General features: G+C 45.7%; 2 protein-coding genes across 5 annotated transcripts; one reads left to right on the top strand and one right to left on the bottom strand.

Annotated features, from left to right (window-relative positions):
* Positions 1-442: 442 nt before the first annotated feature.
* COQ6 (coenzyme Q6, monooxygenase) lies at positions 443-15,193 on the bottom strand. Of its 3 annotated transcripts, XM_034642419.1 has the most exons (12): positions 14,977-15,192; positions 9,059-9,193; positions 7,548-7,606; positions 7,134-7,257; positions 4,822-4,952; positions 4,056-4,163; positions 3,902-3,964; positions 3,418-3,525; positions 1,789-1,991; positions 1,594-1,709; positions 1,257-1,423; positions 443-570 (listed from the first exon to the last, which is right to left on the bottom strand). In XM_034642419.1, the coding sequence occupies exons 1-12, from the start codon at positions 15,140-15,142 to the stop codon at positions 541-543; spliced, it is 1,410 nt and encodes a 469-aa protein (XP_034498310.1). In that variant the 5' UTR covers positions 15,143-15,192; the 3' UTR covers positions 443-540. The 3 variants fall into 3 exon arrangements, with proteins under 3 accessions (XP_034498310.1, XP_034498311.1, XP_034498312.1); XM_034642420.1 differs by lacking the exon at positions 9,059-9,193 and having other exon boundaries at positions 14,977-15,193; XM_034642421.1 differs by lacking the exon at positions 14,977-15,192 and having other exon boundaries at positions 7,548-7,682; positions 9,059-9,195.
* A 192-nt stretch (positions 15,194-15,385) lies between these two features.
* Positions 15,386-25,173, top strand: FAM161B (FAM161 centrosomal protein B). Of its 2 annotated transcripts, XM_034642418.1 has the most exons (8): positions 15,386-15,533; positions 18,008-18,330; positions 19,274-19,824; positions 21,380-21,726; positions 22,308-22,435; positions 24,259-24,423; positions 24,657-24,756; positions 24,864-25,173. In XM_034642418.1, the coding sequence occupies exons 1-8, from the start codon at positions 15,480-15,482 to the stop codon at positions 24,933-24,935; spliced, it is 1,740 nt and encodes a 579-aa protein (XP_034498309.1). In that variant the 5' UTR covers positions 15,386-15,479; the 3' UTR covers positions 24,936-25,173. The 2 variants fall into 2 exon arrangements, with proteins under 2 accessions (XP_034498309.1, XP_034498308.1); XM_034642417.1 differs by lacking the exons at positions 24,657-24,756; positions 24,864-25,173 and having other exon boundaries at positions 24,259-24,617.
* Positions 25,174-27,130: the final 1,957 nt, after the last annotated feature.

The raw sequence follows: 27,130 nt of genomic DNA, 5'->3' as shown, positions 1-27,130 counted from the left end.
ACATTGACATTTTGTTCATTGTTTTCTGGCCGTTTATGTAGTTCTCTGTTCCTCTCTTTCACTCTTCCCTTGTGGTTTGATGGCTTTAGTTTACATTTAGGTGTCTTTCTCGTTTTCTTTTGTGTTCTAACTGTATTTCTCCCTTGTGGTTACCAGGAGGTTAACATAAAATATGCTATGTAAATAGAAGTCTGTTTCAAGTTGATTGCAACTTACTTTTAGAAATCTTCCCTTTTATAAATCCTCTCTCAAAAATGAATGAGACAGCACCTTAGCAATTTTTCTTTTAGTAATAAAAAGGCTTTTCAACCAAATCATAATAGTCTTCCTTTGGGGTTTTTTGTTGGCTTGATTGATATGCCCTCCTCACAGCAAATTATCTATCACTAATTATTTGGACTCCACAGGCCCATTAAGCAGAGGAGAAAAAGTGACTAGAGAATTCTAACATGAAGCAAATTTATTAAATCTTGAAAATATGTGATGGTCTTGAGGAAAGATATTCATTTTTCTTCAACAGAATGTCCAGAAGAGGAGCATTCATTTGCTTGCAAAGGCCATAATCTGTTCCTGGAGAAAAATGAAAAAAAATGAATGATATTTTGACACTGTTAAGGTGTGAGAGCAAGTGAAGAAAATATTTTAAAATAAAACATCCAGGAGTGACTGGGTGGCTCAGTTGGTTAAGCGCCCAACTCTTGATCTCAGCTGAGGTCTTGGTAAAAGGGTTGTGATTTCAAGGCTCCATGATGGGAGTGGAGCCTACTTAAGAGTCCCTCCAAAGTGTCTTTAAATGGAAGTTTCTCAGGAAAGAAGCTGGCCAAGCAGCAAAAGGAGTTTAAAGCTTTTTTTTTTCTTTCCAATATTGTTATTTATTTATTTGAGTGAGAGTAACAAGCAGACTGCACTGAGTGCGGAGCCTGAAGAAGGGCTCGATCTCACAACCCCGAGATCATGACCTGAGCCAAAATCAACAGACGCTTAACCAACTCAGCCACCGAGGAGCCCCTAATGCATCTTTATCTTTAAAAGTTCCTATTCACTATTTTAAGTTCCTCCTCCGCCTATAAACTTATTGTTTAGATGTGGGCTCTATTACCCACAAGCCCAGCAAGGGCGTTTTTGCTCATAACCAATGGGGGAGATATGCATAAAAAGATTATTTTACAGCCAAGAAAATTAATTCAAAGAAATTCAGATCATTGGCAAAGTCCCTCCTCAGTGGGCAACTCCTGGAGCGCCGTGAGCGACCTTACTTTGAGTGGAGATACTGCGTTTGTGGCCTGCAGGCCCCACGTCCGGAGCAGCACCAGCGGAGCGGCACTGGTGGAATAGAACCTTTTCAGTAGGTCGGTAGCAGCCAGAAGAGCAGTGTTGTGACGCTGTCGATCTGTTTCGTAACCTGTGAGATGGCTCATAGAGCCTGGAGGAAGGAGGAAAGGTATAAATCCCTCATCTTACAGTGAAGTTGTTTCCTAGCAAGCCAGACACATCCATGGCTACCACATCTGGCCATGGAGAGGCATCTTGGGGTCCCGACCTTCCCTGACTACATGACCTCTGGATACTTCTCTGAGGTACGTGAACCCTTACCTAAGTCCTTCCCATTGAAGGCTGCAGCACTGAGGTGATGGACCAAGCTGGAGACATCCCCAAAGCCCATGTTGACACCTTGTCCTGCAAGTGGATGGACTCTGTGGGCCGCATCCCTAAGAAGAAAGCAGAGTTCAGGTGCGGACCCCTGCAGCCGGGTGAGGAGAGAGCGGCCCTGCTCCGTTGGCGTCTTACCCAATGAGCGCCAGCCGCGGCCGGACGTACTCGGCAGCATGTCCCAACCCAAGTGGAAACAGCACTCGGCTTCTGGCGTCCACTCTGGCTACACTTGGGGGCAGCTGGCGAGCTGAGACCTTAGTGGGCCGCAGAAAGCCGACCACAGACTGCAGCACGCTGCTGGCCGAGTCGATGAAGTCCGTGTGGTTAGCATCACTCCACTGAGTAGCGCCAGCCACAGACAGGGGAAATTCATCAGTGATTAACAGGCAATAAAACAGCAAGGAAACCCATTTTATCACTAAAGCCAAGCGTTAATAGCACCTAACATGTCTAAACTGATCTAGACCACAGGTGACAAGCCCCTTAAACAATGCTGAATGCAACTTCTTACCCTTCCCCACAGGCTTCAGGATCAAACCAAACTGCTCCTGAGCTGCCCCTGCCTGTGAACTTCCACCTTTCACTTCACCTCAACCCTCAAAAACCATACAACATCCTTTCGCCCCTGGCATTCCTCCCTCTGCTTAGAATGTCCTTCTAGGGGCGCCTGGGTGGCTCAGTCAGTGAAGCATCTGCCTTCGGCTCAGGTCATGATCCTGGGGTCCTGGGACTGAGCCCCACGTCGGGCTCTCTGCTCAATGAGGAGTCTGCTGCTCCCCCTGCTCTTGCACGCACTCGCTCACACTCTCTGACAAAATCTTAAATTCACCAGGGTGACCCCTCAGAGCATCCAGAAGCTGTGAGCCTCCCTCCCAACCCTCACTCTTCTACCAGAAGGCACGTGTGATTGTTGCGGAAGCCCGTGGCAGGAGTACACGCTGAGCGGCCAGAGGGACAGCGTTCACCATCTACCCTGGAAGCCGCTTAGTACGTGCAGTTCCTTTCCCTCTTGTTGCGACTCCAGAGCCCTGACATCTAAGTTCCTCAGGGTAAAGTACTGCGAAGTCACTGGCGAGGTGGTGGAGTCTGGTGGTCAAGACCACAGGTTCCAGGGCCAGCCTGACTTCTAAACCCAGCTTTACCGCCGGCTCTGTGACCTTGGGCAAGTAACTGAGCTCTAAACGAGCACGACAACCGTACCCTCCTCGACGGTTCCGCGCATTAAATACAGGTACAACTTTTCACCGTAGACGGCACACAGCAAAAGTCCAGTAAATCTTACTGATTATTACCATTAGTGAATTTAGATATACGTGGTGTTTAAGCTCTGAAGTTCTTGGTGCCAGTATTATTAAAGGCTGTGTCTACTTCCGAATACTGAACCCATGTCCATCTACAAAACTTTCTCTTACGCTCCCTGCTAAAACGTGCTCAGCTCCTCTAAGAACACTTCTAACAAATCGGACTTCAAAGGTTCAGGTACTTCGAACCTAGTAGAGCTATTCAAAATTAGCCAAGTGTTACAGCTTCAAAAAAAAGGCCAATGCTAACTACAACAGCAGCCCACAACCCTCAAAAAAAAGCACAGAGGTTATTAAGTTCCATTGTTTTGCATTTTCCTGAATGCCCTCCCCTCCACATAGCCCAGATCAAACCCTAGAGTTACAAAGGGGCAGCTGGTTGCTTATTCCTTTTTCCCTCATCAAAACCACCTCTCTGTATCCGCCCTGCAACACAGCACCAGCTGGACAAGCTCAGACTCACAAACGCAGAGTTAATGGTATCCACAAACTTTTCTTCATCCATGCCGACGAGCTCTGCTGCATGTTCATGGGATGTGGACCAAACCAAGGAACTCAAGGTGTCTGAGAGCTGTGTCAAAAGAACATCAATACTGGGGCGCCTGGGTGGCTCAGTCGGTTGATTTCAGCTTAGGTCATGATCTCAGGGGCGGGAGATCGAGACCCACGCGGGGCCCCGCGCTCAGCAGGGAGACTGCTTGAGATTCTCTCCCTCTGCCCCTCCCCCCACTTTCAAGCACACACGCTCTCTCTAAAAAAAAAAAACAATAAAACAAAATAAGGGTAAGACTTCTGTTCTTGGGAGCTCTCAAGCATAAAGGAAGTAAAGGGAAACAAAGTTGGCCTGGGCATATTCCCTAGAAACCAGAAAAACGCTGAGAGAAAATGAAGCCGTAAGAGAAGAAGGCTGGGCATGTTTAAGCAGACCAGCCAGAAGGACTTCTTACCGGGAGCAGAGCAATGGGCCCAGAGGGAAGAAATCTCTGCCAGGCTACGTTGTTTTCTGTGGCCTACAACAGAGAAAGGACGAGTTCTCAGGAAAAGCACTTAGTACCCACTAAACTCGAGCAGGGTCCCCAGATGATGGGCTCAGGATCTTACCTCCGATAAATGCAGAGTGGCCACAACAGCAGACTGATCATAGTTCCAGCTGACATTCTTAATCCCAGCAGCCTGCCGCACTCCTGAGTTGTGACCATCGGCACCAATCTGCGTGGAAACAAAAGTCTGTTGTCTTATAACCTCCTAACACATGCAACTGTTCCAGAAGTTTGTCTCTGCCTCCTTAAGTTTTCTCTAGTTCCAACTGTTCACAAGCTCATCTGTGGCAGGCAACTTTTATCCCACCCACCTCACTCACAGCCCCTGGAAGGGGTGGCCTTACGTAGGTGACCCCAGTGTCAGCTAATGGACCAAAGCTGGCCATCTGCCCCATGAGGTGCCAGCTATAGGTCAACTTAGCCAAATTCTCTTGATAGTTGAACTAGAAGTTAATAAGGCAGGCACTGGAGCTGAACAGTCCTGCTGGAAGGTTAGGAATGGCTGCCAGGTAAAAGGGGAAGCTGGAGAACAGAGACATGGGAAGTGCAAGGAGATGAAGTGACTACAAGACTCCTGCGAGGGAAAGAACCACCTCAATTGCTGTTCCTGTTCCCCTTTTCTCTCAAGACCTAAGACGGTCCAGGAGACTGCTTTCCATACAGGATTTACAAGACTATCTTAACTTGAGTTGGCCTGAGTGGGTACTGGTCCTTATAACCAAAAACTTCGCCAAAAATTATAGCTTAAATCTAAAACAGAAGGCCCTAGAGTCTAGGATAAGCTATGGATATGCAAGACCCCTGGCAAAATAAGAATTTTCAACTACCAACAATTTAGTCTGGAGGGTGCTGCCATCACCTAGGGTAATATGAACCCAAGGGCTGGAGTCTGCCATGGTAAACGGATAAGGCCAGGTGTAGCTGACTGCTTTGCTCCGGTAGAGAACCGTCACCCGGTCTAGGAGGTCAGAAGAGAGAAAACAAAACATTAGAAAGGGAGCCCACACGGGCTGAGGGAAAAGCTGTAACTAAAGCAAGCTCTCGGGACAGCTGTCTCTTATTGTTTACTCCTAAACAAGAAAAGTGAAATCTAAAAAATAGCTACTATAATTAATGCCACAGTCTGAGAGCTGGTAAATGACAGAGCCACAGGGATGAGTCAGTGTCAAAAAAAAAAAAAAAATCAGCCCTCACTTAATGACCAGCCCCCAGCAGGGATTCTTCCTTCTCACCCCCACATTCCTGCTCTTCTAGGTTCACTCTGTGCCTAAGTGACTCCACATGCTTTCGGGATCAACAGGGTGGGAATCCCAGGAGCTCAAAAAAGTTCTAGATTTTCTAAGATTTTTTTTGCCACTGGAAATCATTCTACTCTTCTGATCATAAAAATGATATGCCTGTAAAGTCTGAACAACAAAGCTTTAAAAGGGATGGAAAAACCACCCTGAATCATACCATCCAGAGGCAACTAGAGTTAAAGCTTTCCCATGCAGCTTTCCAGCTGTTTCCTATGTGTGTAGATGTGTGTGTACACATAGGATATGACATGTACTTTTTTCACCAATATGTTATGGAATACGTTTCTAAGCGACTAAAGATTAGGCCTAAATTATCTTTAAAAGTTGCACTAAGTGGGGCGCCTGGCTGGCTCAGTCAGGAGAGCATGGGACTCTGGATCTCAGGGTTGTGAGTTCAGGCCCCATGTTTGGTGTAGAGATTACTTAAAAAATTAAAATCTTTATGAAAAAAAAAGCTGCACATAAGTTCACTGAATGGATAAATTACTATACCATATCAGAAAGCATTTAAGTTACTTCCAATTTTTCTCTCACTTCGAACAATCCTGAGGTATTTCCAAATCATATATCTGATAACGAATTTATATTCAGAATACATAAAGAATTATAACTCAAAAAGAAAAAGACGATTCAGTTTTTAAATGGGGAGAAGATTCTGAATAGTCATTTCTCCAAATGGCCAATAAGCATAGGAGAAGATGGGAAATACAATCAAAACTACAATAAGATACCATTTCAGTCACTAGGATGGATATAATAAAAAAAAAAAAAAGGAAAAGTGTTGGCAAGGATGTGGAGAAATTGGAACCCTTCTATATTAATGGTAGGAAAGTGCAGCCTCTTTGAAAAAGTTCAGCAGTTTCTGAAAATGTTAAATGCAGAGTATATGACCCAGCAAGTCTACTCCTCAGTATCTACCCGCGTGGGTGGCTCAGTCGTTAAGCGTCTGCCTTGGCTCAGGGTGTGATCCCAGAGTCCTGGGGTCGAGCCCCGCATCAGCTTTCTCCGCTAGGAGCCTGCTTCTTCCTCTCCCACTCCCCCTGCTTGTGTTCCCTCTCTCGCTGGCTGTCTCTCTCTCTCTCGAATAAATAAATAAAATCTTTTAGAAAAAAAGAATGGACTGCTAATACAGGGTACAACATGAATGACTATCAAAGATATGTCCGGTGAGAGAAGTAGACACAAAAGAATACACTGTGTGTGATTCACTCTATATGAAATGCAATGTCCAGGGGTGCCTGGGTGGCTCAGTCATTGAGCGTCTGCCTTCAGCTCAGGGCGTGATCCCGGCGTTGTGGGATCGAGCCCCACATTGGGCTCCTCTGCTGGGAGCCTGCTTCTTCCTCTGAATGACTATCAAAGATATGTCCGGTGAGAGAAGTAGACACAAAAGAATACAAAATAAATAAATAAAATATTAAAAAAAAAAAAAAAAAAAGAAATGCAATGTCCAGAACAGACAAATCCCGAGAGACCAAAAGTAGATCAGTGGTGCCAGGGCCTGGGGCTGGAAATGGGGAATGGCTATAAATGGACCTAAGACTTCTCTTTGAAGTGACAGAAACGTTCTAAAATGATATTGTGACAGTGGCATAACTCTACACTAAAAATCACTGAATTGTACACTTAAAATGGGTGAATTTTAGGGCATACATATAAATTATACCTGACTAAAACTGTTGGGGGAAAAAAAAAGAAAAAACCCTAAGATATCCATCAGAGGGTTTCTTTATGGTGGATAGTCAGTCTCCATGAAAGGGATTCTTTTTTCCAATAAGTCCTAGAAAAATTTCCCCTTGCAGAGTAGAAGGAAGATGCAAGGGGGGGGGGGAGTGCCTCACCTGACACCGCCTCCAGCTGCTTGGTTAGAGCGCACATTATGACATCATTCTCCACTATATAGCCCATGTCATCCAGATTATCCTTATCGAACATTATCAGGGCCTCTGAGCAGGCATCCCACACCTGGAAACACAAAGGGAAAGTTTGTATTATAACCCAAGGAAGAGAAGATTTCTTGCTCCCATCAAAAACAGTACTGCCTTCCCCAAGTGAGAGAAGCAGAAAAAACACAGTATCAGTTCCTTTGATAAAAGATAGAAGGTAAGAAGAAAATTCTCTTGAGAATGCTTCCCCCCACGTCCTTAGACTGGGAACTTCCCACTTTCACACAAAATACAGAGAATATGGATTCCAAGATACAGAAAAGAATATGGACAACTAAGATATCGTGCCAAAAGTGATAAAGGAGGCACCTGCATTCGCCGAAAGGCTCTGTATCTCATGTTGCAGATGTGGTCCCAGGCTCCAAAACCTACAAAAGAAAGGATCCATACATAGGCCAGGGCAACCTCACGGGACACACCCATCCTGGGCTCTGTCTCTCCAACCTGTGAAGTAAGAGATTGTTTTCAGTGTCCTACAATGACAGAAAAATACTCTCCATTTCTTCCTGTTTGATGCTAGGAGTTAAACTACTCTGTTCCCCAGTTCAGATTATACAGCATGAAAAAAGACCCAGCTGTCATAATCAAAAAGTCAATCTGGGGCACCTGGGTGGCTCAGTCAGTCAAGTTTCCAACTCTTGGTTTCAGCTCAGGTCATGATCTCAGGGTCATGAGATCAGGAGCATGGGCTCCATGCTCAGTGGGGAGTCTGCCTGAGATTCTCTCTGCCTCTCTCCCTCTGCCCCCCCCAATATTTTTTTTTGAAAGTCAAATCACATTAAAGTTAGGGAAAATATAAAAGGAAACCAAACCCATATTGTTTTTCATCATCCTACAGAAGTTATAAACTCTCTAGATAAAGACTATTTTGGGGGGTGCCTGACTGGCTCAGTCAGAAGGGCACAGCACTCTTGATCTCAGGGTTGTGAGTCTGAGCCCCACAGTGGGTATAGAAATTACTTAAAAATAAAATCTTAAAAAAAAAAAAGATGGTCTTTTAACTTTTTTTTTTTTTTTTTAAGATTTTATTTATTTATTCAACAGAGATAGAGACAGCCAGCAAGAGAGGGAACACAAGCAGGGGAAGTGGNTTTTTTTTTTTTTTTTTTTTTAACCCCGTAGCACTAAACAGATTTATTCAGTGTGGACACATTTACTGAGCCAGACACAATCCTAGTTACTGAGCATGAAGTGTGAAACCAAACAAACGTCCTGCCCTTCTGCAGCTCACATTCTGGCTGGAGAGACAGACCGTAAGAAAACAAATACATAATCATTGTCAGGTAGTACTAAGTGTTATGAAGAAAAATAAAGCAGTAGGAGGGGCTGAAGAGTGACGGAAGAATCTTAAGTTTTGACAGGGTGGTTCTAGACAGGATAGCCGGGGGCATAACGTTTGGCAGAAACCTAAAGACAGTTTTCTAATGGGTTCTGTGTGCACACATTGACCTACACTGCAAAAGCATCAAACTCCCCAGACCCCGAGCGGGCTGTCTCTGGGAATAAAGAGGGTAGTCGAACTAGAAATGAATGGTCATAATTCGTTCAGACAGTTTCAATTCCACCAGTTCATAATGACCCAACATCACAAACGAAGTCTACATGATGAACCCACATGTCCCAAGGAGGTCTTCCTCAGACTGGGAGGGGACACTTTCATAGTGTCAGGGGTCCTCATCTTCAACGATGCGCTACATTACCGTACCAACCCCTCCTCCCCCATGCTCAGCCCCCTCACCAGATGCTTGAGACTCTGCCCTATGGGACACACTGGAAAGCCAAGACAGACAAGGGATTGGTTGAATGAAAGATCTACTCACTACTGAGAAGGGTTGCAGAGCCAGGGGAAATGGAGCTGACTCTGTTGCTGTAAGTTTCTGGCAATTTCTCCCATACTTTCTTTGGACCTGCTTCTAGCAACAGGATTTTCTTGTCATGAAAGTGAATATCATATCCTTAAAAAAAAAAAAAAAAGGAATCAACATTTTATATCATATTGGGAAAATCAGAATTTCTTCCCTTTCTCATTTCCAAGAGAAGCAACAGATTAACTAATTCCTTAGCCCTTAGTATACAAATTTCTCATGGGCACACAAAAAGGAAACACCAGACAAAATCCTAAGCAAGAACATATGCCACTATTTCAGCCACGTGAGCCACCCTGCCCATGACTGTAAGGTTTCTCTTCACAGTCCAACACCTGCCATGTGCAAAGAAGCGAATAATGGCAAAACTCACAGAATTCCCCAGAAAGGAAGAATGAAGTAAAAGAGAAAGGCTGAGGTATTTAGACACCAGACATTTCTAATCTTTAAACTGTTAAGTCACTAAAAATTACAAATCCTGTTCAACAGAAAAATGGAATATTAATAAGCAAAATTCGTTGTGGCCTTGAGATTAAATCAAGGATAAAGAATTACTTGTAAAAGAAAAGGAGCCCCCAAAATACACCAATTGTACCTACAAATCTGGTCCTCAAACATCTGTAGAGCGAAGTAAAAAGGGGACCTGGGGACTTGGTTACTAGGTGTCTGCAGCCCAGACAGTCCCTCCACCGTGCCCCAGGGAAAGACACGGAAAACGGTAAGCAGGGAGCTGCTGCAGCCAAGAAAGGAGGAAAAAAGGTGACAGGATCATTAGAAACACTATAGGTTTTAGTAATGATGACAACCCCACATTTTCTGGAATCTAAATAAGAAGAGTGGCATTACCGTAAGACATAACTAGGGAGGGTGAAAACCAAGGTCGCTCGGTGACCAGGGAGTGAGCAGCACCAGGACTACCATGATCACAGGGCCCCAGCTTGCGGGGCCGGGTTACACTGGAGGGTGGGAACAGCCACGCTCCACGCTCCTCGCTCCTCAGGGAGGGCTGCCTTCCAGCATCTGCTCCACCCGAATGCCCCCCCTGGCCACCTCCTTCCTCCCTCTGGATCCAACTCGCTCAAGTCTCACCTCCCCAGCAGTGTTCATGCCGCTCCACGCACCTCCTCCCCCAGCACAGGTCAGCGGCTCGTTCCTCCAGGGGAGCTTTCATTTCATAATCCCTTCTATTAGTTACTTACACATCTTTCTTGCTAGATTCTAAATTCCCTGGGGGCAGGAACCAATTCTTTTCTTTCGGCTAATATTCCCAGCAGCAAATGCTCTATCTCCTCAACCCAGAAAACAGATATTCAACGGACATTTTTGTTAAATGAGAGACGAAGCTAACAGGAAATGAATTATATTTCCAGACACATTGGAAAATATAGCCAGGTTCAGTGTTTTATTTTTTAGCCATTTAAAGTAACATTTTAGAAAACTCATTTGGAGAAATGCTACTACAGAATACAACTTACAAATAATAACGTGAGAGGGAAATATAGATGTTTCAAGCCTGAAACAAACTAATGTGAGTCTGAAGAAGAATCAAGGAAAACAAATTGACTCGAGGGGAAATAATACAGAGCCTACTGAAAATTTTTCACTTTTAAAAAAAGCAGCTGTCTAAAATTAAGTGGACGTTGGAATAAAAAGGCTCATCACCATATAAACTGACAATATTCCCTGGGATACATGCTGTGAAGATCAAGGGGAAACACCGGCACACGCAAAATCGCAGGCTGGTAGTTTATTTGACTCAACAAGAGAAAACACTCCCAACACCACACCTGCCTCTGAAAGGCTGAGGATCCGCCCAAGGTCCCAACTGCTTTATAGGAAAACTGCGAGGCTTGCTCACTGAATAAATCACGTGAAAGATTCCAAACCTCCCAGAGTTTCAACTTTCACATTTAACATTTACTATTTTCTCTGAGCTTTTTCTGGAAATTAGCCAGAATTTTCTTTTGTAAACCTCCATTTGGTAGTTTCGACTTGGAGCAGTGATGCTCACAACCCAGTGTACTCGGGTCCCTGACCTTTCCTTTGTAGAATTACACAGAGAATTCTGTATTTTAACTGTTTAAAGTCAGTCCTGACTTTGAGGATTTATACTTCTATGGAGGTGACGGAAAAAAAGAAACAATTACAATACAGAATTCTCTGTTTAAGTTTGTAAAAGACAGCACTGCTGCTCTCCCTCCTTGAGGCACTGGGGGGAGGGTAAGACAAAAAACACGGAGGAAAAAAGTTAAAATACAAGTATTAACACTAAAGTTTTAGTAAGACTAGAAATTTTTTCAGGTATACGTCATACAGAATTATATACAAAGTTAAGAAGTAAAGTCACTAGAAGAAAATTAAGCTCTTCCCACTGCTTCTCTTTCTCAAAGTGTGGTCTCCGGGCATCCACCTCTGGAGGTATCTGTTAAAAGTACAGGCTCCTGGGACCCACCTGGATAAACCCAATCAGTCAATGGACGTGAAACCTGGAATCCTCATTTTTAAAATATGCCCCACAAACTGGTAACAGGCGCCTATCTTCAAGGAGAACTGGGTGGCTAAAAATAAATGGTGGCACCTGGGTGGCTCAGTTGTTAAGAGTCTGCCTTCTTCCCAGGGCGTGATCCCAGTCTCCGCTGGGAGCCTGCTTCTTCCTCTCCCACTCCCCCTGCTTGTGTTCCCTCTCTCGCTGTCTCTCTCTATATCAAATAAATAAAATCTTTAAAAAAAAAATGGAAGTCTCCCTTTACATCCTTTATACTGTATGTCCTATCCCCTTTGTATTTCAGAACTCAAAATCCCTTCTGAATTTTCTGTATATGCCTTAGTTATTCACCTCCAAACAAAAGGAAAACCCCAGGTGATTCTTAAATGCACTCAAGCTCGAGTTCTCAAGAACCGCTATTTTAGCCCATTGACCAGTAGGTACAACCAAAACGGCTGTCAGGAAGGAAAGGTATATAAACCTGCCAGAGAGTTCTGTGTCTCAGAAAGGCTCTGTATCTCCCAATTTCCAACTTTTTTTTTTTTTAAAGATTTTATTTATTCATTCGACAGAGATAGAGACAGCCAACGAGAGAGGGAACACAAGCAGGGTAGTGGGAGAGGAAGAAGCAGGCTCATATCAGAGGAGCCTGATGTGGGGCTCGATCCCGTAACGCCAGGATCACGCCCTGAGCTGAAGGCAAATGCTTAACCGCTATGCCACCCAGGCGCCCCCCAATTTCCAACTTTTGAGTACAAGTTACTTAATCTGAGTTTTAATTTCCTTATCTGCACAATCTACAATCAAGATTATTAAGAGGATGCAATGCGTGTCAACTAGACTTCAATTAAAAGATGAGAATTAAGTAAAAATGTACACAAAATACTTTAAAAGATGCCTATCCATAACAAGTACTCAATAATTGATAACTATGTTTTATAATTACTTTGATATTCAAGCCGATTAGTTCATACAAAGCATTGTTTCCCACCAGTATCCTAGAAGAGGAGCCACCCTAGGGAAGATGTGGCTGTCACACCTTATTCTTTTTTTTTTTTAATTATTTACTTATTTTAAAAATTTTAAAATGTGTTTATTATAGCACCAGAAAATAGATTTTTAAATTTTCTTTTTTTTTTATTATGTTCAGTTACCCAACATAGATGTCATTAGTTTTGATGTAGTGTTCAACGATTCATTACCTGCGTGTAACATCCAGTGGTCATCACAACACGTGCCCTCCTTAATACCCATCATCCCCCTCCCTTCTGTAACCCTCAGTTTGTTTCCCGGAGTCCAGAGTCTCTCATGGTTTGTCTCCCTCTCTGATTTCTTCCCATTCAGTTTTCCCTCCCTTCCCCTGTGGTCCTTTGCACCCCTTATTCTTAAGTCAACAAATGCTTTCACATTAGCGATCTTTAATTTGTGAGGCCGGAAAACTCAAATCCAATTTCTTCAAATCACTATACAATTGTTAAAAGCAAAAGACCTAGGGGCGCCTGGGTGGCTCAGCTGGTTGAGCATCGGGCTTTTAATTTTGGCTCAGGTCATCATCTCAGAGTCCTGGGATCCAGCCCTGCAGCAGGCTCTGTGCTCAGCAGGGAGTCTGCTTCTCTCCCTCTCCGTCTGTCCCTTCTCTCTACCCTCCACCCCCATGTGCATGCACGCTCTCTCAGATAAATAAATTTTTTAAAAAAGGCAAAAGATCTGGAGTTCGGTGGCTTGGGTTCAATTTCTGAGTCTGCTACCAGTTGACTTTTAAGGCTCTGGTCCCTACTTAACCTTGCTAAGCAAATTTCCTCACATAAAATACGAAAACAGTATCTACATCACAGTGAAGCAAACCAGCCTAAACTATACATGTAAAAGTAAAGTCCTTACCTCACCTTACACACAAAGTTTAACTACAAGTATACCGTAGGCTTAAATCTAAGAGTTAAAACTACAAAACTCTTAATACAAGAGTGAATCTTCATGACTTTGGGCTAGCTAATGATTTCTTATATATGAAACCAAAAGTATAAGTGGTAAAAACTTGACAAGTTGAACTTTACCGAAATTAAGAACTTCTGTGCTTCAAAGGACACCATCAAGAAAATTAAAAGGCAACCCATAAAATAAGAGAAAATATTTGCAAATCACTTAGCTGTTAAAGGACCTGTGCCCAGATTAAAAAAAAAACACAAAAAAACACACAAAAAAACCGCACACAACTCTTAGAATTCAATAAGAGAAAGACAAATTGCTTAAAATGGGCATGGGGGGTGTCTGGCTGGCTCAGTTGGTAGAGTATGCAGCTCTTGACCGTGGGGTCCTGAGTTCGAAACCCACATTAGGCGAAGAAATTACTTATAAAAAAGAAAATGGGCAAAGGTTCTTAACAGGCATTTCTTCAAAGATATACAAATAAGCATATGAAAGGATATTCAACATCATTAGTCATTAAGGAAACGCAAGTCAAACCAGGAGATACCACTTCACACTAGGATGACAGCAGGTGCTGTCCAAGATGTGGAGAAACTGGACCCCTCATATACTGCTGGTGGGAATGTAAAATGGTGCAGCCACCTTGGAATACCATTTGGCAGTTCTTCAAAACAAACGCAGAGTTACCATGTATGTGATCCAGCAATTCCACTCCTAGAAATATATCCAAGTAACCAAAAATGTATGTTTACACAAAAGCCTGTACCCAAAATAACAGCATTATTTTAAACAGTCCAGAAGTGGAAACAACCCAAAAGTCCATCAACTAATAAATGCATAAACCAAATGTAGTAGAGCCAACACAATGAAGAATTACTCAACCATAAAAAAAAGTACTGGTGCACGTTACAGCCTGGATGAAACTTTAAAACATGAAGCAAAATCCAACTACATGGAAATGTCAGGAAAAAGCAAATCTATAGAGACAAAAGCTCACGAGTGGTTGCCTAGGGCTGAGGAGCTTTGGGGGGAAATGGGCAGTGACTGCTAATTCGTTCCTGTTTCTTCGGGGGGTGATAAAAATCTTCTAAAATGTATGGTGGTGAAGGATGCACAACCTGTTAATATACTAAAAACCATTAAAGTGTATGGTTAAATGGGTGCATCTTACGGTATGCAAATATAGCTCAAAAAAGCTATTTTTAAAAAGAAACAAACGCCTACCCCGATACAACGCCTAACTGCTTCCAACTGTGCCCATTCCTAAATAACAACAGGCAGGGTTTAAAATGACTCCTAAGGACCCTCCCACTTTTGACCTTCGGAACCCTGAAGGACCAAACGCTTTGCCCTGGGGCTCCTCTGGGCAGGAGAAAAAGCACAGGAGCGCAGGGCTCCCACGGTCTTCCCAGTTCCTCCACGGCCCCACTCCCCGCCCCTACCTGACTGGAAAAGCGCTTACCCAAGGCACAGGCCATGGCTGCACCCACCAAGCCACCGCCCGACACCACCACATCGTACACCGTGTCTGCCTTGGCGCCCGACCACCTCCGGCAGGACAACAGCGGGCCTCTCCCGGCCGCTGAAGGTGCAGCCCTCCAGCGGCTCACAGCCAGGCGGCCCGCCATGGTGCTGACCTGCAACGTACTTGGCGCACCGTTAGATCCTCCTTTTGCTGCACTTCCGGAGCAGAGCTCTCCAATCGCTAGCTGCGTCGGCCCGGCCTCAGTTCCGGAAATAGAACGCGCAAAGAGTAGGCCAATCAGAAAGCGATCCCTGCCAACTTGGGCGGGAAGGATTAGAGGCTCCCTGGGAAGGGGGACTGGTTCAGGCATCCGCCTGGGAGCCAATCAGAAGCCAAAGCTAGAAAGGGGCGGAACCTGATCGCGTAGCTAGTACCGCCCCCGCAGCAAGAGCGGAGCACGCAGCTGTCACGGCCGCCTCCGTCTCTGCCCCGCGGACAAGATGACCATCCGGAGGCCTGCGGGAGCCTCCGGCGGCGCCCAGTGGAGCCGTCAGGTGAGGAGAGAAAGAGGAGAGGAATTAGGTCTGCGCCCCGGAAAGGAATCTCTAAGAGAGGAAACCTGTTTGACGTTGCCTTGGAGACAGAGGGCAGGGCGTGCCGCAGAGGGGCGTTTAGGGACGTGCAGTCGGACTCCCTAAGGGGTTGAGCTCTTCATAGAACCGCATAGAACCACAGCGATGGCCCTCGGTTTTTGCTTATCCTGTCAACTGCCCTAGGACTGAGAGCATGATGTTGTTTCCATTTTGTAAAAAAGAAAACTGAGGCAGGCAGAGAATAAGAAATGTGCCACAGTGGGGCGCCTGGATGGCTGTCAGTTAAGCTCTGCCTTCGGCTCAGGTCATGATCCCAGGGTCCGGGGGCGGGGGGGCTCCCTATTCAGCGGGGAGTCTGCTCTCCCTGCCCCTCCCCCTACTCCTGCGTGCACGCTCGCTCTCTCTCAAATAAATAAAAAAATAAATTAAAAAAAAAAGGTTAGGGGCGCTTGGGTGGCTCCATCCGTTGAGCGTCTGTCTTCGTCTCAGGTCATGATCCCAGAGTCCTGGGATCAAACTCCACGTCAGGCTCCCTGCTCAAGCAGGGCGTCTGCTTCTCCCTCTCTGCCCCTCCCCCCACTCGTGTGTGCTTTCTCTCTCTCTCGCTCTCAAATAAATAAAATCTTTAAAAAAAGAAAAGAAATTTGCCACAGTAGCCACACAGAAAGTAGACTGGTGGTTGCTTAGGGCTGGCAGGTAGGGAACTGTTGGAAGGACTAAGCAAAATAGGGAGTGACTGCTAAATGGTATATAGGCTTTCTTTGAGGTGATTAAAATGCTCTAAAATTTTAATGGTGGTGATGGTTGCACAACTCTGTGAAATATACTAAAACCCACTGCATTGTACTCTTTCGGTAAGTGAACTGTATGAATTGTATGATGTCTGAATTATATCTCAATAAAGTCTTTAAAAAAATTTTTTCCCAAGATCACATGGTCCTCAGTAGCAGCGCAGGGGTGGAGCACATACATACCTTTGACTCAGAATCCAGTGTTCTTTTCAGTATTAGAGCTGGACCTTAGAGAACCATCACCAAGTGTCACCTGGAGGCCTGTAACAGCCTACCTCCAACTGATTTCTGGATGCAGTCAACTTATCCAGTCCAATGCTGACCCCACACCTGCTTCTCTAAGGATATCTCATACCACTGTCTTCCAGCCACGCTGGCCCTCCTCCTACCTCTCCAAGAGCCAAGTTTATTCCTGCTTCAAGGCCTTTGCATTTGTTTTTCCTTGAACCCAGAACCCTCCTACCCCAGAACTTAGCAAGACTGGCTCCCTCTCATCAATCAGGTGTCTGTCTAAAACTCCTCTGCAGTGAGAAAGTAAAAATCAGCCCAGAACTGAGAAAGTACAATGCGGACTGTAACAGATACAGCTAAGGTGAGCAGCCAGATTAGCAGAAAACAGTTTCTCACAGGCCCACAGCACACAAAAAGACTAGGACCCCCTTCTAAATGATGATGCTTACCTATCAATTTCTTACCCAGCCCCACTTTGTTCTAGTTATCTTGAATAAAAATTGCTCACTCACTCACTGAACTGTGCCCTCTTCACAACAGCATCCATCCAGAGGGATCCACTCTCCTCCTCAGAATCATCTAGGACAAGCCAACCCTAGAAAAAACCCTTCCCCTACCCTCTCATTGAAAGTCCCCACCCTCATCCCCCCACCCTGCAAGTTCCCTTAATTTTTCATGGTGTACTCCAACAAATTAATAAACCTAACTCTGATTATAGATACATTCCTAGTGGTCTTTATCTGATGGGCTTTTATCAACAGAAAAGCTTTCTCAAACCATTTCATCACTGTATGATCTCTCAAGTTAATGTCTTTCATTGAATATATTATCATCTTATACTGTCTGTCTCCCTCTCACTAGAATGTAAGCTTCGTGAGTAGGGACCTTGTTTGACTCGTTCCCAGCCTAATGCCAAGTGCACATTAGGCACCAAATAGATATTTTCTAGATGAATGGAGTATTTAAACCCACTTTCTATGACATTGTTCTTTCAGCTAGACCACACTGTCTGTCCAATTATTCATTCCTAGTAACAGGGTGGATCTTAGGAGGAAAGCAGAGGTGTAGACAAGAGAAGCAGGAAAAGGAAGATTGGCAACAAGTAGGTAAAACCCAAATAGGGCAAGGCCCAGAGTGTGGCCAAGATCTGGGTGGGGTTCCTGGAGTGCAGGGGGCAGAATGCATGCTGCAGAGAACATACTCTGCTTACCTGTCTGCTTCCCTTCCCTGGCCTTCAACCAAGCATACCCCATATACCAATTTGTGAAATTTCTTTAAAGCAAGGAACACGTTTTATTTTTCTTCCTTCCCAGTCCCTAATATACAGAGACTTATTCAAAGTGAAATTAACGGTAACGTTTTGAGTAAACTTGAAATGACAGTCGACCTACCGTTTATTCTATTTCCCTGTAGGTATTTCCCCCCAAATCCTCCTCAGACTCGGAGACAGAAGAGGAGCTGTCTGTGGATGGGCTGGTTTTGCCCAGGGCTGGCAAACTGGATGACTTCCTCAGCCCAGGGGACTTGACGCTTTCTGACTCTTCTGACTCAAGTGGGAGCTTTTACAAGACCCTGGATGTACTAAAGCAGAAAGGCAGGTGGTGCCTGTTGGAATCCCTTTATCAGTCTGACCTAGACATCGGTGAGAACGTCTCCGAAGATGATGAAGACCTGGAGAGTTTCTTCCAAGACGTAGGCAGGGGGAAGCCACAGGTCCAATACCCCCTGTCTCCGAGGTAAGACCCTGCAGGTCACCAGCTGTTTCATGCACAACTCTGGCCAAGTCACATAATGACTCTGGGCCTCATCCTCTTCCTCAGTAAAGCAAAGACCACTTCTGCAAGTTGTCCCTTACCCAGGCTCCAGCTCAGAATCAGCCTTCGGAGCCAAACGTGTTCTGATTGCTACCCAGCCGTCCTAAATCACTTTGGGTAACCTTTAGTCACTGGAAGTACTGGAACTGATTAATGGGACGCCTTTCTCACTGCCTCCCCGAGGATGGCAACAAGGCCCATTTACCTTGGCCAAGCCCTGTTATGCAGGGATGCTACATTTATATAATATTTAATATTTATTTTCCTTCCCACTAACCCTGTAAGTAGATATTATTTTTGCCATTCTCCAGATGAGAAAATCAAGGTTCCAAGCAAACCCTGCTAAAGGTCACACGGCTGCTAATTGTTTGAAGCAACATTTGAAACTGGGTCCGCCTCTAAAACCCTGCTCTGTACCGTTGTACTGTTCTCTCCCCCATATGAAAATATCAGACTGCAGGGCGCCTGGCTGGCTCAGCCAGTGGAGTGTGCAACTTTTGATCTCAGGGATGAGAGTTAGAGCCCTGGGATGGGTGTGGAGATTACTTTAAAAAAAAAAAATCTTTAAGAGAAAAAAACAGAAAATATTAGAATGTGAAGTGGCAATTCTTGACTCAATTCTGAGAAAAGACTTCCCAGTGGGCTGCTAGATGGCCTGAGGGAAAGGAGGGAGGCCCAGGTGAGAGAGGCCTGGGCTTAGAGGCCTGTGGGGCCATGATGCTAGGCTGAGAAGCCGGCTGCCATCTCCTGGAAGGGAGGACCGGGGAGGAGCAGGAGGAGGAGCCAGCCTCCGGCCTCCGGGGTCCTCCACGGGTCCTCCACGGGTCCTCCACATGCCCTCCACGCAGCTGCTTTCTCCCCCCAGGTGTGGCTCCACAAGGCGCTGCAGCTCCCTGAGCAGCCTGCCCTCTGACGATCCCAAGGGTCAGCCGCAGCCACGTTCAGGCTCCAGGCCTCCCTCGCAGCACAGAAGCACCTGCTCCTGGGCATCAACCATCACTGTCCCCCGGCCGTTCCGCATGATGCTGCGTGAGGCCCAGAAGAAGGCCCAGTGGCTGGCCTCCCCTGCTTCCTTCGAGCAGGAGAGGAAGCAGGCCCAGCGGCAGGGTCAGGAGGAGGCTGAGTGCCACCGGCAGTTCCGGGCGCAGCCCGTGCCTGCGCACGTCTACCTGCCCCTCTACCAGGAGATCACTGAGCGCAACGAGGCCCGCAGGCAGGCAGGGATCCAGAAGAGGAAGGAACTGCTCCTCTCCTCCTTGAAGCCCTTCAGCTTCCTAGTGAAGGAGGAACAGAGAAAGGAAGCCGCTAAACAGAGGGAGTTGGCCGCCACAGCCAAGGCCAAGGTCCCCAAGCAGAAAGCCACCAGAAGGATCCCCAAGTCCATTCTGGAGCCAGCCCTCGGGGACAAATTCCAGGGTAAAGACCTCCTTCCCACCTGCCTGCTGCCTGGGGGCTACCAAGAGGTGCTGTGGGGACTTAGGCTCGGGGGTCAGCCTGGCTGGGAGAAAAAGTCATTGTTTGGGAGGACCAGCCTCCAGACGACGCTGAGGGCAGGCCACAGGGTAGGGCTGGCTCTGTCTGTGTTGTGGGGGAGCCCTGGCAGAAGCAGGATGCGAGAGGTGGCACGGCATTCCCCAGGTTGGTCCTGTGACCAATCTCTCAGTGAGGACACGAATGCGTTCGCAGCAGCTCAGGTACAAGAACAGAGAGAACCAGTGAGACACCCAACGACCAGCTTAGGCCAGTGCCACCACCAGCTGCCCCTGACCGAAGTTCCCACGCCTCCCTCATCCTGGTGTGATGCACATTTCAAGAAATGAGGTTCAGTGAAAGGACTCAGGCTTTACTCATTCGGTAACATGCCAAGCCCCAGGCACGACTCTGTGCAGAATAGACAGACATGGAATTGGTGGACAAGGGACTAAGACAGATACTAGGTAACAAAACTACAGATGTGGTGAGTGGTTTGCAAGGATTAAAGGCTTCCCCCTCATATGGAGCACAGAACAGGGACCTCAATTCGGATGTGGTGAGGCGGTGGGAGCAGATAGGGAAGGTCCCGGGGAAAGTGAGCACTGAGGCTAACCCTGAAGGATGGGAAGAGGGAGGAAGAGTGAGCCAGAGAGAACAGCGCAGAGGTCAGAGGAAGCTGAATACATGCAAGGGACAAGGGACCGGAGAGAAGAAGGAAGGGGGAGGGAGAGGCGGGCATGGGCCAGACCCAGGGGCTTGTAGGCTGTGGGAGGAAATTTGGACTTCATCCTAAGGGCACTGGGAGCCACCGAAGGGCTTTTAAGTAGGGTGGCTCAGGATCGGATAACAGCTCGGGAAGATCACTTGGATGCCATGGAGATGATTAAGGGGGGACGGACAGGCCTGGAAGGATGGTGGTCTGTAGGACACTGTGTCAACAATTCAGTGGAGAGGCTGTGAAATTAGCAGCAGGGATGGTGAGTAGGCACCAGACTGGAGCATGGTCAAAGAGCAGAGACCGCAGAACTTGAGACTGACCAGAGACGCCAGGCAAGAATGATTTGGGCAACAGCATGGGCCTCCGAGTGGATTGCAGGGACTTGCCCTGAGCCAGGGGGACCTGGGAGACGGGGGTGACCGGCCTGCCCCTCCAGCTCCGCCTCTGAAGGAGGAACCACAGAAAGCAGTGGGTGTCAGTGGTGGCTGCCTCTGCAGCCTACCTACCTGGCAGCCGTGTCCTGGCCAATGTTTGTGAACGAACTCTCCAGAAAAGACAAAAAGCAAGCTGATCTGTAGTGTTTGCCATTTTCCTTGGTATTAAGTACACCTCTCCTAGCCAACATGGAGCTTCCCATACGATGTCAGCTGGTGCCCTAAATTCCTGCATAGCTGTCGGTCAGCTCCAGCACACTACTGCTAGTGCTTTAGAGGGAACATTCTCCAAACCTTTAGGTATGAGGTGGGGCCCCCTCTCACCACCCCAACTTCTTCTCCACAGAAGCAGAACTCTTCAGGAAAATTCGCATCCAGATGAGAGCCCTAGACATGCTCCAGAAGGCTTCCTCCCCTATCGCCTCGTCAGGCAGCCGGGCTGACCCACAACCTCGCACAGCTACCCGAACCCAGAAGGAAAAGCTTGCATTTCTGCACACAGACTTTGGATTCCAGCCTCGTGTGAATCCTGCCATCCCTGACTACGAAGGCCTTTACAGGGCCTTCCAGAGAAGAGCTGCCAAGAGAAGGGACACCAGAGAAGTGACTCGCAACAAGCCCTTCTTGCTGAGAACCAGCAGCCTGCATCGCGCTCAGCGGCCCTGTGACGCCGCCACGCCTGGACGGCGGAGGGTGAGAGCTCAGGCAACTGCAAGAGGGTCAGGGCCTGGGACCCAGCAGACAGGCCAGTCTCAACAGGAGGCACTTCTCATGACATTTTCCTATCTTTTTTTAAAAACACTGGCTCATTATAGAAGAGTGATGAATCATTGACCTCTGCCTCTGAAACTAATAATACATTAATATGTTAATCAATTGAATTTAAATTTTTAAAAGTTAAAAAAAAATTCAAAACAAAACACTGGCTCTGCTGTAAGTGCCACAATTCCTCTGAACAACCATAAGAATACTTCCTTTCCTTGCCTTCCTAGAGGGAACTTTTCTAGAGGAATTTTGCAGAAATAAGTCTAGAATGTAGGGAGCTGGGATCAACTGCTCACGTCCCTCTATCAATTCTAAAGAACTCTTCTCATTTGATTTTAAAACTTTAGGATTGATATCCAACTCTTGGCCTGGTAATAAACTCATTCCGTAATCCCAGGAAAAAAAAATATTCTCAGTCTGACCAGTCCTTCACTGAAACTGAATTCTAGTTAGAATAGAAACTAATCACACACTGCTGTTCCATCAATACCAACCTTCATTTCTTCCAGGACTCTCCACAGCCACCAGCCACACCCCTGCCAAGGAGTCGTTCTCTGAGTGGCCTTGCTTCCCTCTCTGCCAACACCCTCCCTGTGCACATCACAGACGCCACCAGGAAGAGGGAATCTGCAGTCAGGTGAGTAGTCGGGCTCGAGGTCTTGGCCCAGGATCAAGATCAGTGTTCAGCGCTCGAATCTTGACCCCGATGCTAGAAACCATCCTGCCGCTGGGCCTCCTCTCCGGTTATCAGAGAAACCTATAGGGGTGGAAGGGAACTCTGATCAGGACGGGAATACACAAAACCCTCCGCACATAGTGCTGGAGAACATCTGGCCGTCATTCGGCAAATATTCACGGGGAACTCACTCTGTGCCGGTCGCAGTGCTAAGGCTGGAGATACCTTAAGGAACCTCGAGTTTATTATCTAGTATGAAATACAGAAAAGCAAAAAAGTTACCATATTTTGCAAGCAGTGCAATGGTGGGGGAATACAGGGAACCTTGAGGGCACTTGACAGCCTGGGCAAGGGGTCTCTTTAATAGATCTCTGAAGAATGAGGAATTAGCCGAAGGCTGGAAAGAAAGAAGGTTCCAGAGAAAACCACATGGGTGAAGACCCACAGACGAAAGAGGAAGCCATTAGGAACAGGAATTCAGAGAAGCATGACAGATGGCAGGTGGCAGACCCGGTCACAGAGAAGGCATCCACCACGCAGATTAGAGATTCTCTGAGATTCATCTTTAGGGAACTATCAGAAATTGGTTAGGAAGCACAAGCCTCCTTACTTTTTAATTCTCTAACTGACCTGACTCTGTCATGGTATTGTTCTCATCAAACCAGCACCCCAGCAAGAGTTCCTCCACTAGACCTCTGAGCTGAAGTCGGCAGGAAAGGTCATGGTAATGACAAGCTCTGGGAGAGGACTAGCATCTTGGTGCTTTCCTGTGGGGCTCACAGAGGAGTGCATGGGACCTACTTGGCTCTTTAGGACCCACAACAGGGATCTTAGAAATGTATTTAGAATCCAAGGTATACTCCCCTCTGCCTCCAATTTCTTAGAGCGACTAAATCAAGGCTAAATGCATCAGTATCCTGAGGCCCCAGTAAGGTAGGCCTTATGAACCAGAGGCTGGCGCCCCTAGGGATGTCCATATCTGCTTTCCAGCAACAGGGAATTTGATACCATAGCAGACAACTTCCATGCCCTCCTTCCTAATCTGTTCATTTGAATATAAATATCCAAATGCAAGAGTCTTGACTGTTTTTTCTTTTGGTAGAACTCTCCATAGTACCTTGTCAAATGATACTTACACAAACAGTGCTATAAGTTAACCCTAAACTGTGCATGGAAAGAGGCCTATTTTCACTTCTTTGTGAAAATGCAGATCTGTATTCCCAAAGGACCATGAACCCAGGCACCTTTCAGCACAGTGGTCAAGGTCAGAGGTTTGGGAGTCAGACATCCTGGTTCAAATCTTGGCTTTTCCACTGGCATGCTGGGTGGCTTTAAGTAAGTGGCTTACCCTCTCTGAACCCTGATCTCCTTGCCTATAAAAGAGGGGGAATTCACAGTTCTTACCTCATAGGGCAGTTTTGAAGATAATGCATATAAAGCACTTGATTCCTTTCTGCTCTTGGTTCAGAGTAGGTAGCTCTGCAAATGGCAGCTCTTAGTATCATTTTGTTTCCAGACCCGGCCAGAAGCCTGAGTGTAAGGATATTTTAACTCATATTTTTCAGTTCAGTTAATGAACTTCTCCTGCGGCAGAAAATCGCTGCATCCATAGTGCTGGGAAGGCTTCATCTGCCAATCTCAGAATCCTATTCTTTCTGAAATGCCAGTGTGGTAAACCACCCCCTTCATAGAAAACACCATTTTACTTTCCAGAAAGGTTACTAAGATTGCTTTTAAATATACTCAAGTTGGTCATCTGTATGTTTTTTGCCTCCTCTCTTTAGAAGTTCACTCGAAAAAAAGGACAAAGCAGATGAGAGTACTCAGTGGTTGGAGATGCACAAAAAGAAGTGTCAAGCGATGTCCAAATCTGTGACCTTGCGTGCAAAAGCCATGGATCCCCATCAAAGCCTGGAGGAGGTGTTCAAAGCAAAGCTGAGAGAGAATCGGTCAGTGTCCTCCACGTGTCAAAGGGTGCCTGTCTTGGGATCCAGCAGATCATTGGCCTTGAAAAATGGCGAAATGGAGTTAGTAGACTCCTATAATCGCACACAGTCAGGGACTTTGCTAGGCACAGTTAGGAATTTACAATGTCCTTGGGAATTATTTTGCTTAATTGGAGTGAAGGGTATTTCAAATTAGGAAAAGACAGAATTCGTTCCAAAAATCTTGTTAATTCCAGGAACAATGACCGTAAAAGAGCAAACGAGTATAAGAAAGAATTGGAAGAAATGAAGAAAAGAATACAGACAAGGCCCTATCTCTTCGAACAAGTTACCAAGGTAAAACCAAACCATCATTCTCTTTCTTTCAGTCTTGGATGAAAGGGCTTTTAAAAATGATGGAACAGTTTATTTATTTATTTATTTTTAAAAATTTTATTTGTCAGACAGAGAGAGACATGGAGAGCAAAGGCAGCGGGGAGGGTCCAACGGAGAAGGAGAACCAGGCTCCCCGCTGAGCAGGAAGCCCGACACGGGACTCGATCCCAGGACCCTGGGATCATGTCCTGAGCCAAAAGCAGATGCGTAATCGACTGAGCCACCCTAGGCATCCCAAGTCATTGAACACTTTAATATCTGGGTATTAAACATTTCCTTGAGCCTCAAAAAGATTCTAAATTGGGGCTGTTTTATTAACTACCATCCCCCCTCCCCCAAATAAGTAGTGCAGTGGTGAATGTTGCTTGGACTGATTTCATCCAAGATGACTTCAGAGGCATCTATAAAGTATTTCACTTCTTGGAGTGTTTGCTCCAGTCTGGCTTTCAGTTTGAATCATGGTGAGGCCTAGATCCCACATACCCAGTGACCGTTTAGCTGTGTAGTGAGATGCTCTTTAACTTACTAACATCTCTCTCCCTGCAGTGCTGGGCATCCCCAGCCTCCAGAGCTGTGGCACATTTATGGGTCTCCAGACATTGGGATGCTCACAAGCACCCCAGAAAGCCCTTTTCAGATTAAGTGGCTTTCAGGATGGAAGACTCATTTTAAGGTTTTCTCTAGACCTCTAGGGAAGTTGGACCAGTTGCAACCTCCTCTCCCTAAGGAAGCTCTGGCGCTATCTGAACAGCCTTAGAAAGGCCACCATCCCTGGAGGTTTGGGGTTGTATCAGGCTCTGTAGATCCCTCTTCTCTCCAGTTTCAGACAAAAGGTGAGGCTTCCTAGTGACCTGATTCCAACTGCTGGACATTATCTCTGTCTTAACAGCCAGTGTGTTATCTAGGCATTTCCCCGGTACACTCCTCCCCACCCCCATACATACCACACACATACTCACACATGCTGGATGGTCTTGGGTTTACTTAGCAACTTGCATTGCTCAAAAATCTCTCATAATGACCTTTCTTCTTTAGGTTAATTTTTTCAAGCAAAGCTCACTCTCAGGTCTCAACACATCTTTCACCACTCTAGGAAAAATACAAAGTGCTCTATATGATTTTGTTTAAATTAAAACAAACAAAAAATAATCTTTTTCTGGTCCATATGCAGACCATCTATCCTGTTAAGCGTGTTACTAGTGCAGTTTATTTCCTATTTGTTATATGTTTGTGGGTTTGTTTGTTTTTTTATATTTTAGTGTTCTTGATGATGGTTTGGTTGTTTTTAAATCTTTTTTTGTTGTTAAGATATTTATTTACTCTAAATTAGAGAGAGAAAGCACAAACAGGAGAGGCAGAGGGAGAGGGAATCTCAAGTAGACTCTGACCTGAGTGTGAAGCCAGACTTGGGGCTCAGTCCCAGGACCCTGAGATCATGACCCTGAGCCAAAACCAAGAGTTGAACACTTAACCGACTGTACCACCCAGGCGCCCCTGGTTGTTTTTAAATCTTAAAATGTTTTTAAGTCCATTTTTTTCATCTGAGTCTCACTTGGTCTTCCAAAAATCTAAATCCTTCTCAAAAGTTTAGCTTCCAGGGGCGCCTGGGTGGCACAGCGGTTGAGCGTCTGCCTTAGGCTCAGGGCGTAATCCTGGCGTTGTGGGATCGAGCCCCACATCAGGCTCCTCCACTATGAGCCTGCTTCTTCCTCTCCCACTCCCCCTACTTGTGTTCCCTCTCTCGCTTGCTGTCTCTATCTCTGTCGAATAAATAAATAAAACCTTTAAAAAAAAAACTTCTTTAAAAAAAAAAGATGTTTAATCTCTTAATAAAAGTAATAAGAAAACTATCATGAGATTTTTTTAATACCTATTACATTGACAAAATTCAAAATTATCATTCATGGTGAAGGTATAAAAAACACTCCTAAAATGAAGATGGAGATGTGGGACTATAACTTGATCCATGTTAGTCTGTCACGCTAATGGAGAACAATTCAGCAATATATTGATATTTACAACGCACATCTTCTTTGATCTATAATTATTTTATGCTACATCCTACAAACAGAGAATATAACAAACAACGTTTGAATCAGATCATTTATTATCTTGTTTATAATATCAAAAGACAACATATGCTAAAGGTTGGTGCTGTGGTATTTTTATGGTGTGACTAAGTTCTATAAACCTGGTTTGCCAAGGAATAACTACATTATGTTTTTGAGCATTGGTAAAGGAATAATGTGCTTTAATATTTTAAACTTTTACCTTGGTGCAGAAACATATTATTTCATAATATCATGTGATACTTAAGATACTCAGAACTTCTTGA

This window comes from Ailuropoda melanoleuca, chromosome 14 (assembly GCF_002007445.2).
Source record: "Ailuropoda melanoleuca isolate Jingjing chromosome 14, ASM200744v2, whole genome shotgun sequence".
Taxonomy (NCBI): domain Eukaryota; kingdom Metazoa; phylum Chordata; class Mammalia; order Carnivora; family Ursidae; genus Ailuropoda; species Ailuropoda melanoleuca.
This window is presented reverse-complemented; position numbering and strand designations above follow the sequence as displayed.

What these genes read in the sequence shown, in the direction of transcription:
- COQ6 (XM_034642419.1), bottom strand. Translation starts at nt 15,142, where the DNA reads ATGGCGGGCCGCCTGGCTGTGAGCCGCTGGAGGGCTGCACCTTCAGCG. An exon ending in CTCTGCAACCCTTCTCAGTA is followed by an intron (nt 7,607 to 9,058) that starts GTGAGTAGATCT and finishes TTTCTTTTGTAG; the next exon opens with GTTTTGGAGCCTGGGACCAC. An exon ending in CTTCAATGGGAAGGACTTAG is followed by an intron (nt 1,424 to 1,593) that starts GTAAGGGTTCAC and finishes TCCTTCCTCCAG; the next exon opens with GCTCTATGAGCCATCTCACA.
- FAM161B (XM_034642417.1), top strand. Translation starts at nt 15,480, where the DNA reads ATGACCATCCGGAGGCCTGCGGGAGCCTCCGGCGGCGCCCAGTGGAGC. An exon ending in GCGCCCAGTGGAGCCGTCAG is followed by an intron (nt 15,534 to 18,007) that starts GTGAGGAGAGAA and finishes ATTTCCCTGTAG; the next exon opens with GTATTTCCCCCCAAATCCTC. An exon ending in CCTCGGGGACAAATTCCAGG is followed by an intron (nt 19,825 to 21,379) that starts GTAAAGACCTCC and finishes TCTTCTCCACAG; the next exon opens with AAGCAGAACTCTTCAGGAAA.